Here is an 11,939-nt window from a genome sequence, read left to right as displayed (position 1 = left end):
AAATGGGATAATATTAAAAAAAAAAAGTTTAAATTAAAAATGTATTACCTTCAAGATAACCTGCCCATAAAGGTATGGTACAAAACTGTGTGGACAAACTGCAGGCTTATGACACCCAACAGCTCACTGTGACACTACACCACTCCTGTTTCTGAAACACCATCTACATACAGTGACTAATGTAAATTACCAATATTTCTTATATAACTATAGACAATTTTATGATCACATCATCAAACTTTATGTTTTAATGATGGCTTGTCATTGCCATTTAAATAAAATGTTAACCGTTTTACTTCTCATATGACAGTTGAACATCTCGACAATATGTAGAGGAAATCTCAGCCATTTTCATAGGCAATGAGCAACTGAAATATTGTATAAACACATAGAAAGAATATGAGGATTAAAATTTGTACTTTAAAAGTCACTGATTTGGTAAAATACACGATAAACCTATTTGTCAAATTTTTGATGACTATAAAATAAAATAAAAATAAATAAATAAAATATAAAATAAAAAATTCAAGCTGAACAAAAAGGCTAAAATAATATGTGATTTTTTATTTATTTAAGTGATTAATAATTCCACATGATTAATTTGATTGCATAATCAGATAACTAAAGCTAGTCAAAAAAAAGATTTTATATTAATACATTCAAGTATTTTTTTAGCTACATTAAATGGCATTTCAACATTTACTGTTTTATAACTCATAAATGATTACATTCATTTTAAAAAACAAGACAACATTTGGATATCATTTCAAAATCACAATGACAAAAGTGTGTACAGCAAGAACATCTAGATCAACACAGAGTTTAAATTTATAGTGTAAAATAAAACAAATCCATAACCTGCAGATTTGTTTCCCCTATCCACTCATCTGCTTTCTCCATCACAGGGATTCTCACAGAACACCACTCTGTTTTCCAAACGGGCACGTTCAGCCTGAAACACTAGCTTATGGCTTACTAAAGTCTCCATAGGACCAGACCTGATCATAGTTGGGTCTCCATTCTATATTGACAAAGAGAAAAGCATTATGAGAGCTCAGATGACTCAGATTCTATAGTAAAAACGCAGAGAAAATGATCGTCTTACCGTCACAGCTGAAATGAAGGAATCAATAAGATGAAAATCTGCACAGCCGTGACCTCCTTTAGCAAAGTTCCCTGGAACTGTCCCATCTGAGGTGTGTTTTGTGGTTTTATTGCTGAGGAAGTCGAACACTGTGATCTCATGTCCATCGCAGGTCAGTTCACCCTTGTGAAATAATGAGAAAATAAATGCCAAACACATTTTTATTATAGGCAACAGGAGACAAATGTCTTTAAATGAAACATTTGATCATATCAATACACGTAGGACCAGTGCAAGAGAGCACATAACCCCTATTTTGAAAAATCTGCACAGGCTTCAAGTCAGTTTTCGAATTGATTTTAAAATCCTCATGCTTGCGAACAAGGCCTTGAATGGTATACATTTCAAATATTTATTTAAGCTTTTAATCCCATACATTTCTAGACATGCTTTACGTTTGTCTGATGCTGGTCTTTTAACTGCTCAGCCAACACAACCAGTCTATGAGAGACGGGACATTCTCTTCATTGTCACTTAAATTGTGGAACTCTTTATCTCTCTCTAGAGGTAAAGACTCTATTCACAAAGCAGAATCCCTGAGTACTTTTAAATCATCTTTTAAAACTTACTTTTTTAGGGTAGCTTTTGTTTGACTTTTATATGATTTTTAGATCTATTATTATTATTATTTTATTTGTTTTTAGTTATTTTTATTCATACACTTTTTTGCATTTATCCTTTTTATTTACTGCTGCACATTTTATGCCTGTAAAGTGCCTTAAGGTGCTACTTTTAAAGGCACTATATAAAAAAAAGTTAATATTATGATTATCATTATTATTATCAATATTATTATATAGTTTGGCCACATTGAGGCACCAAGACAATGCACAATTGAGTGAAAACGTTTTGAATAAATCACAATGATATCAATTCATCTCTAAAAATAATGTTTGTTTTTGTATTTAGGGACATTTTGTCTATCTGTGTCTCCTGTAACACATTCAGTTTCAATCATCATAAAAATATTAAAGTTTTATTTTCATCTATTTTGGTTGTTTATTCCATTAAGTTAAACAAATGTTTGCATGAAACATTTATTTTCTGTATTATTTAAAATTTGAGTAATGAAAAATACATTTTGCATCTGCCCCTACATTCTGGTCAACGCTGTCACTGATTATAAAACGGCAGGACAATCTTTAAAGCAGAAAAAGAATGTTGCCTGCTCCAAGTGATGTCATTTCCTCAGGCAGGAAACTCTGGAAAGCACTTAGCTACATGTATGTTATTTATTCTTATCTCATTATTTTTTGTATTACATGTTTAGGATACACCAATGGTTGATTAATTCTACTTTTCAACTATTCTGTCATTGTGATATTTCAGTAAATTTCTTATTCATGTAAAACAATAACAATCTTCTTTTGAAAATAACAGCTTGAGCTACAGTGGAAAATTCTGATAAACGTCTGCCCAAACTGTTATCGGTTTAAAAAATTCAACAATAGAAAGTTAATACTGTATATGTTATACAACAATTTAATGAAACAATACACATGATCAAATGTTCCCTATCAAATGTAAGCATTTAGTATTATTTTACATTAATAATGGATTTAGTTTTCTGCAAATTATACATTTGTTGTATTCCAGTTTAAGTAAAATGAATGTAAAATGCTTGATTTGTACCCAAAATTCTGGAATTAGAAATGCATACATACTTGTAATTTCTTTCAAGAATAAAAATGACGTCTGATGAGCCAACATGCCATGATGTCATGTGCAACAGTTTTAAATACCAATTTTTATACAATACTTTTAATACCTGTACATGTGATTACACATTTACACTTTCAATATTTTTTGCTTACAATATTAAGTTTGTGTATACTGATCCTACTGTACATGTAAGGCTGTTAAAACAGATGTTTTGTTTTTTTAACAATTTGACTCATTTTTTAGTGGTTGTTGTTAAACTAGTCAACTAGTCAATTACTACATTTCTGTTTAAACTTTAATAATGCATACACTTATGTACAGTAGAAGGCAAAATGTTTTATACCTCCTGTAAAGTTTTTATGTAGAATGCTCAGCATAACTGAGTACAGCCCATTTTGAAAATGAATATTTTTTTCCATTTCTCAGTGAATATAGGCAATATATTTTGGTGCATTTAAACAAAACAGATTTACTTAACAGATATATTTATTTTAAAAAAGATTAAGTCACCAAATACATTTTAAAATTGAAAGATAATACAATTAAGTTCAAGCAAAAAGAATTACAACCTACAAAATATCAACAATTATTTTTTTCTTTTTTGCTTCTTTTGATTTTTTTCTTTTTTTAAGACTTGTATTTAATTTTTTTTCTATAACATACAAATTTGGCTGTACTAGTTTTTGGACTGTTATCGTAAGTTATTTTGTTAGATGAGCACCAGATTTGGCTTCAGTACTGACTAATCTATTGTTTATGCACAAATATAATATTGTAGAGCTTTCTATTAAAATATGAATTTAAAAGATTGATTTGTGAGGGGTGTACTTATATATGCTGAGCACTGTATATTTTTATTTCCCAGGTGCTGTTAATTGGAGCAAGGACATTTTCACAGTATTTTCTATAATGTTTATTCTTCTGGATAAAATATTATTTGTTTTAGTTTGGCTGGAATAAAGTTATTTAGAAAATTTTGTAAAAACTAGTTCAAGGACAATATTATTAGCCCCATTAAGATTTTTTTTAATTGGCTGCACAACAAACCACAATTATCCAATGACTTGCCTAAATATCCTAACTTAACATATTTAACCTAGCTAAGTCTTTAAACTGCACCTTATACTATTAATGCCATTATCTTTCAAAATATCTGATAAAATATTATCTGCTGTCATCATGACAAAGAAATTAGTTATTACAAATTATATATTAAAACTATTATGTTTAAAAATGTGTCTCTGTTAACCCTGTTTTGGAAATATTTTACAAGGAATACAAATTTTACAGATAAGCTAATAATTTGCCTTTAACTGGATGTATGAAATCCATTTAAAAAATCTTTAAAGTCATCAATGTGCTCATATGTTAATGTTAATCAAAATGATCTCCCACCTTACTACCATAGATAGTGGTTTTGCGATTACATATTTCCTTTGTGAATGCAACCATGGTGAATGCGGCAGTCAAGCCTCCTTCAAACTCCATGTTCACTACCTGCAATAAATAAACAAACTATGAAACTGAATATCTTACTTTGGTAATGATCAATGAACTATAAATAATATAAATTAATACAATATAATAATATAACTATAAATCATTTAACTTAAAGTTATGGAATACCTGTAATGCAATTGTGTATGATATTCACCAACCTGATTTGAGCACACATCGTTGTCACAGTCGTAGACGCAGCGCCCATAAGGTCCAGTTCTCAGGGCTTCAGTCACTGATTCAATATCAGGAAGCGAGTTGGAACAAATCACTGACACTGGCCAGCCAACAGCACCCTGAGTTTATATTCCACATTTTCTTTTGTGTTATTTTCACAGTGATGTAAAGAAAATAATAATGCACATTTTTTAACAATTTTTTTTGGTACACATTACACAACAATGCCGTAATTATTTAATTAAACAATACAATCAAAAAGCAATAGTGTAAATTATTGTACATTTTCTATTGTTCAGAAAACTTTCAGAAATAATCAGATTTTATGTTCAAGAAACATTTTGCATCATTATCAGTATTAAAAATAGTTGCTAAATATTTTGTGGAACCTTTTATATAATAAACTGTAATTTTATTTGGATGAACAGAAAGATTCAAAGATTAGTATCAATTTGAACTTTTATACAAATTGTTGAACAATTGAATCAAAATATGAATCTTTAATTTATTTATTTATTATATTACTGACTCCAAACTGGAATGGTAGCATACATAAATGCATTACCTTTTTCACTCGATCCAAGTAGATTTTCTTTGCAGAGTATGCACAATCTCCCTCTACAGGACAGTCTAAACAGCGATTTGCAGCCTCTTTTGGCTGGGAAAATAGTGAAATACATATATTTTTAAATATTAATTTTAGGGACAGTATATAAGATTTTTCATTTAAAAAGACTATTCACCCAAAATTAAACTTCTTTTATCCTTTACTGTCAACTTGTTCCAAACCTTCTTAAGTTTCTTTCCTCTGTTGAACACAAAAGATATTTTGAAGAATGTTAGAAACCTGTAACCATTGACTTCCATAGTATTTGTTTATCACTCTATAAAAGTCAATGGTTACAGGTTTTCAGCTTTCTTCAAAATATATTCTTTAATGTTCAACAGAAGAAAGAAACTCATAATAGTTTGGCACCACTTGAGTAAATAGTGAGTACAATTTCATTTGAGGTGAACTTAATCTCCTTAATAGTTTTTTTTAAATAATTAAAACCAACCTTGTTCTCTTTAGTGAAGTGGCTAAGCGACCCGAATGATGAAACTTTGATACACCTGCAAAATAAAATTTAATTTCAGATTCTTTATCAAACATCTCAACTGTAAGATCTACATTCTAACTTTCTGAATATCAGTACTGAAAAAATGCTAGTGTTGTTTCATTGCATTTCATTTCATTAATGTTTTATTAGGCAGATGTCCAGAGCTAAACCTCAAGTATATTTCCTGATATACATGGTCATAATGTTTCATCAAGTAATAATGTTCCTCAATTCATTGTATTAATTCTGTTTTTTCGACATATTTTTTTTACTCTCATAGTTCCAATTACCATTGAATTAACACAAACCACAGTTTCAGCTAAACATCTTTTTTAATCAGGCTTCCCACTTTAAGCTAAATGTCCATTTCCCTGACTTTACTCAGATTTTTACAGAGTAAAAATCTGAATTACCATGACCTACAGTATATTATTTTGATGCCGGCAGCTAGCTCCACTGAAGCTAAGCAGGGCTGCGCCCGGTCAGTAACTGAATGGGAAAGCTTGGTTGCTGCTGGAAGTGGTGTTAGTGAGGCCAGCAGGGGGCACTCAACCTGTGGTCTGTGTGGGTCCTAATGCCCCAGTATAGTGATGGGGACTATATACTTTCAGTGTATGCCGTCTTTCAGATGAGACGTTAAACCGAGGTCCTGACTCTCTGTGGTCATTAAATATCCCAACATGTCCTTTGAAAAGAGTAGGGGTTTAACCTCGGTTACAACCTCATTGAAACTTAAATGAGTCAAGACATCTGGTCTCATTCTTCCATTCATTCTTAGGAAAACAAAACTACTTATGCTGCTTAATGCTGCAAACTGTACTTATTTACATACTGCTTTAATATATTTGATTGCCAAGCGAGAAGCGGAAGAGGAATAAAATGGCACCAAAAAATAAACTAATCATAACACTAGTCAAATCATGTGAAACAATGTGATTAAAAAAAAACAGTATAGAAAATTATCATTTTGATAAATGCAAAATAAAATTTTGAAAGATAAATAAAAATCCATGATATTCTATTAATTGGACAAATATATAATGTACTGTGCAAAAGTCATTACCAGCTTTGGGAGGCTAGGACCTTTGCACAAATCTATCTATCTATCTAAATGGAACTGAGCAAATGACTATATCTATAGGTATATAGACTATACCTTTAATATTCAAACAGAAAATGTGGGAAATATGTACACAATAATCAAAATAAAATTACTTTTGGAATGAAAAGACTAGCACCAAATGTGACCTCTTTAGCACTAAGCAACATGACTTTTTTTGTTGATTCTTTTCTGAAATAATGTGCTAAAGTATTTATATCAAGCATCTTTAGGCATTTCTAAGAGTTCTTCCTTAGATTTAGCATGTTCTATATTTCTTTATCTCTCCAGGTGAATCTTTTACTACCCATAATATTGCCTATACTTAATGTATGTAATATTCAGATCTTGACACTGTTGAGGCCATTTCAAGACCGCAGAGATGGCAAAATTACACACATCCTTACTTAAGTAGAAGTACAGATACTCACGTTTAAAAGACTCTGGTAAAAGTAAAAGTTCTGACTACACTTTTGTACTTAAGTAAAAGTAAAGAAGTACGGCCTCAAAAATTTACAAAAGCAAAAAAGTACTTGTTTCAATCACAATAAAAAAACATGCAGTATAGATGAATAATAGGTAACTAAATTGGCAGTAGTGTGTAAGTGTGTGTGTGTATGCGTGAATGTGAGTGTGTATGGGTGTTTCCCAGAACTGGGTTGCAGCTGGAAGAGTATCTGCTGTGCAAAACATGACCTGGAATAATTGGCGGTTTATTCTGCTGTGGTGACCTCTGATAAATCAGGGACGCAGCTGAAGGATATTGAGTTAGGAGGTAACTACTCCTCACATCCTATTAATACATATAAAAAAACTGACTCCAATTTTATGTAAAATGTTTGTTGCCAAATTTGTGAAAGTAGCCAAGAAGCATCAAATTATGCAACATAGCCTAACAACATTGATTAAAAAGGCGGCTCATGTATCATCATCCTGATGCAAACTCAGCGTTTAGCATGTAGTTTTTCGGCTGTTAGATCAAAAACATCAGCTGCCATTCGTGTTGATATACTCTAAAAATAATTCTGTAGGCCTGTCTATCTTTATAAATAATGTCGTACATTTTACACTGAATTCGTCCAAAATATATTAAGGGTTTTTTCTTTTGCTAAAATAAATTCTTATTTAATTTGACTGCAAACTTTTTTTTTTTGCATTAGGCTAAAGCTGCTAATTTCTTCAAAGAGCAGCTCTTATAAATAATCCAGAAAATAAAGGAAATAAACTGCAGTGCATACATTTTTTATAAAGTGTTTGATTGTTTTATTACTAAGTACCAATCTTTACAAAAAAAAGCACTATTTGTAAACTGAAAGCCTGCAGTAATGATCAGAAGTGGACAAAAGGTTTAAGCATTTAAACGGCATGTTTTTGAACTGAAATGCGTCTCTCTTGTTTACCTGTGATCCGATCGAGCAAAAGGTTTTATTATTACCGTGTAAACAGGGCAGCATCAGTTATGTTAAATTCGCCGAATCTCTCTCTCACATCTGCAGTCATTCAAGCCTTTCTTATAGTAATCTTCATAAACTAGCCCACGTACGGTGCGCTACAGCCACGCACCGTAGCACACAGCCACGCAATAAGGAAAAATAGACATCAAAAAGGCACTCATAATGCGCAATGATAAGAAATAATATAGATCGCGCCACCAAATAAATGAAAACGAAAGTAACGACCGTGGTTTTAAAAATGTAAGAAGTAGAAAGCACAGATATTTGTGTACAATATAAGAAGTAAAAGTAAAAAGTTGTCAAAATATAAGTAGTGGAGTAAAGTGCTGACACCAGAAAAATCTACTTAAGTACAGTAATGAAGTATTTGTACTTCGTTATTTCCCATCTCTGCAAGACTGTCAGTGTCATCAACTGTTTTTCTCTCCAAATACAATTTTATTACATTAGCAGTGTGTTTGGGATCATTATCATGCTGAAAAATAAAACTATTACAAAATATGTGCTTTCTAGTAGGAATTACAGGATAAATTCAAACATGTCTGTATTTTTATCATTCACAATCTCATTAATATTGACAACAGCTCTGGCAGAAATGCAGATCAAAACAAGACATCTTAACATTCAACATTCAATAACTTCCAACTTTCATAATTATGTGGCATTCCAGAGCCTCCTTAAAGCACAGGCAGTCAGGGACCCTGTTGTACTGAAGAAAAAAAGTCACCTATGTCTTGGATATCTGAAGGGTGAGTAAATTAATAGCAATTGTTCAGTTATGGGTGAACTATCGCTTTAATAAAGATAATTCCCTGCAAAAAAAAATCATGACCACTGATAAATGAAGACATTCCAGTCATTCTTTCTATCAATATACTATCACTATTTATTCAGCTCAGCTCCCGCACACGTGCAAAAAAAGGATGGTAGATTAAGTGTACCTTCGTCCTCCAGCCCAGTGATGAATCAGATCCAGATCATGGCAGGATTTGGCTAACAGCGCAAAAGAGCTTTCTGCCTCGTTTCTCCAGTTCCCTCTGACAAAGGAGTGAGCAAAATGATAGAACCCCACCTATAAGAAAAGACAGATCTTACACAACACAAATACACACTGCACGCACCACACACACTGTACGTTTATTTAAACACATCCTACCGGTTCCAAGTGTTGAATGTGGATGACGTCTCCGACCGCTCCACTGTCAATCAGCAGCTGGATTATAGAAGAAAACTAGTGTTTTTTTCTGTCTGAGAACTTCTAAGGTTACTTATGAAGATTTAAAGGAAAGTCCAATTACCTTTATTTTGTGGATGACGGGATCGTATCGGAGAACATGGCCCACAGCAAATATGACACCATTCTGAATGATAGCTTCTACAATCTCTGTGCAGTCCTGCTCTGTTACCTTAGAAAACACACATTTAATGTATGGGATAATGGCACACATAAAAAACAAACAAAGCCACAGAGAGTGGGCCACTTATATTCAGTATGAGTGTTAAGAGAAGAAAATTTTACTCCATGTTCTCTTTTTATTCATACTAGTTTTATGTTGGGGCATAGATACATTATATATTCCATAGACATATACACAATATATCGCCCTTTGTACAGTGCTGCCAGAACAAATGTCATTAAATGGCCCTTAGTAAAGACTAAAGCCAATCTGAAAATGCTGGACTTTAGTGCTGTGTGCGGGTGAAGTAACGAGTAGTTACTATTTTTGTAGTAAACGAAAATACAAAGCACAAAGACAGAACATTTCATAAGATTTCGTTTTTTACGATTTTGTAGGATACGAACTTTTGTGCTAAACAAGTAACGTTATTGATTATAATAGTCACTTACTGTATTTACCATAAGGCAAAATAGCACCAACTTGCACTGAATTCTAGGCTTATGCTAGTTTTGTTGAATAAAACCATAAAAAAATCTAAATAAAATATGACAAAAAGACGCTGCAGTGCCAGAAACTTCTATTATTGTCGGCTAAGTGAAGTAACGGCTAGTTTTTTAAGTAACTTATAAGGAGTTTTAACATAAGTCAGGTACATGAACTGTTTTTAAAGTGTTTCTGAATCAGTTATCATGGCCTGTCATGCCATGTAGCCACTCACAGCCATTGGTTTCTCCAGCAATATATGGTAGCCTTTCTTAGCTAACGCCACTGCAGGGTCCTGAAAAACAGACAAATACTGGACACTCAATCCATTTGAAGGAAACAACTTGAGGTCATTGATTAACATAAGTAAATCATAGCTTAACAGATTCACACAACTCTAGATATGAACATTGACTAAACACACATAAATCCCAGACTGCACCTTGTGAAGGCGATCAGGAGTGCAGATCAGCACTGCATCAGCAAACTTCTCTCTTTCCACTACACAACGCCAGTCTACATAACGAAGAAACAAATAAAAATAAATAAAAACTTAATTTTAGTACAAGTACAAAATGCTGGAAAAACTGGACATACCTTTGAATGTGTTTTGATCGGGTATTTTGTGACGTGCTTGAAGTTTCTTTCGAACAAACTCTCTGGGGTCCGCAACTCCTACTACCTATGAAAAAACAGATAGGCATGGTTATTTTAATTCGGGTAGTAATAATAATAAACTGCTGACTAATGATTTGTTGATTTTAATTCGAGATTGTATGATGTAATAGGCTTTATTAAGAGGTAAACATTTTCTTTTTTTGTTTCTCTCAACTTTGTATAAATTAAAGAGACCAATGGTTCCTGATTTAAAAAGTAACTGCTTTACCTGTGCAATTAAACAGGAAAAATCATCATCATACCTGCATGCGGTCAGGAAAAATCTTAGCATAATCTGAATAGTTTTCTCCTCTGTTTCCAGCTCCAACCACGATGACTTGCACAGGTGGTGGCATTTTTAGCGGATCTATAAAGATTTTACAATGCATACAGTAGGAATTAATGTTTTAAATCCCATCAATACCTAATGCAAATAGGTTCATAATTTGATCTATATACATAGTCAAACATGTGACATCTTACCACACAAAACACCCAAGACTGAATATCTGTAAGGTTAGGACTTTGCTTTATAGGTCAAGTTACTAAGATTGAAGTAAATTATTAAGCCAAACGTGGGATTTTCAGCATGGTGTTGATAAACCATGGTGTTGATAATCATTGCAGAGACAAACATTAATATTAAAGTACACTTGTCTTTCCTTAATCATGGTTTTACTCACAAATAGCAAACAAAATCATTGTTTTGTAGTTAAACCATGCAAACCACAAGTCAACTATGATTTTACAGCAATAACCATTTACTAACCACTATTCTTTTTCGTAAATGTTTGATAAACAAATCAAACACTTCATGATATTATTGTAAGAAATAAGGAAAGTGTGTCAATTGATAGTAAAGCAGCAAGCGTTACCCGTTACCTTATAACAAACTGACACCACGAATCCTGATTCAAGACACAGTATATGTCTCAGAATCTGGTCACAATCCTATAAGTGCATTGTTGTGAGTATAAATATAAAACTTCATTCGGGATTACATTCGTGTACGTAAAACGAAACACGACAGTTAAGACCGAGCCACGACTCCTTCACTTCCTTGTTTACATTAAGCGATGACGTTCAAATGACGCAAGAGCAACGCTCAATGGAACGTATCCCAACATTGATGTCATGTTTTCCCCCCAAACCTGCATTTCTTTCACGGAACACAGGTTTTTTTGCTTTAAAGAACGTCCTGTTCTGAAATTCATAGAAACGCCTCTCATGAATGGCCCACACGTCCTAAACAACCTTTTTAAAATG

At 32.5% G+C, this 11,939-nt stretch overlaps 1 protein-coding gene across 4 annotated transcripts; it reads right to left on the bottom strand.

Annotated features, from left to right (window-relative positions):
• Positions 1–544: 544 nt before the first annotated feature.
• Positions 545–11,744, bottom strand: zgc:154075. Of its 4 annotated transcripts, none has more exons than XR_015522854.1 (14): positions 11,157–11,744; positions 10,937–11,040; positions 10,614–10,698; positions 10,459–10,532; positions 10,252–10,311; positions 9,432–9,539; positions 9,290–9,346; positions 9,075–9,205; positions 5,539–5,593; positions 5,046–5,138; positions 4,465–4,621; positions 4,202–4,303; positions 1,106–1,267; positions 545–1,021 (listed from the first exon to the last, which is right to left on the bottom strand). XR_015522854.1 is itself a non-coding variant. In XM_087305809.1 (14 exons), the coding sequence occupies exons 2-14, from the start codon at positions 11,027–11,029 to the stop codon at positions 884–886; spliced, it is 1,293 nt and encodes a 430-aa protein (XP_087161935.1). In that variant the 5' UTR covers positions 11,030–11,040; positions 11,157–11,744; the 3' UTR covers positions 545–883.
• Between the last annotated feature and the right edge of the window lie 195 nt (positions 11,745–11,939).

This window comes from Danio rerio, chromosome 23, assembly GCF_052040795.2.
Source record: "Danio rerio strain M-AB ecotype USA chromosome 23, GRCz13ab, whole genome shotgun sequence".
Taxonomy (NCBI): Eukaryota; Metazoa; Chordata; class Actinopteri; order Cypriniformes; family Danionidae; genus Danio; species Danio rerio.
Note: the sequence above shows the minus strand (reverse complement) of the source record. Positions and strands in the feature narration are given on the sequence as shown.

Coding starts and splice junctions, on each gene's coding strand:
- zgc:154075 (XM_087305809.1), bottom strand. CDS start 11,029: ATGCCACCACCTGTGCAAGTCATCGTGGTTGGAGCTGGAAACAGAGGA. Junction 5,139..5,538: donor ACTTCACTAAAGAGAACAAG/GTTGGTTTTAAT, acceptor CTATTTTCCCAG/CCAAAAGAGGCTGCAAATCG. Junction 4,304..4,464: donor ACGATGTGTGCTCAAATCAG/GTTGGTGAATAT, acceptor TATTTATTGCAG/GTAGTGAACATGGAGTTTGA.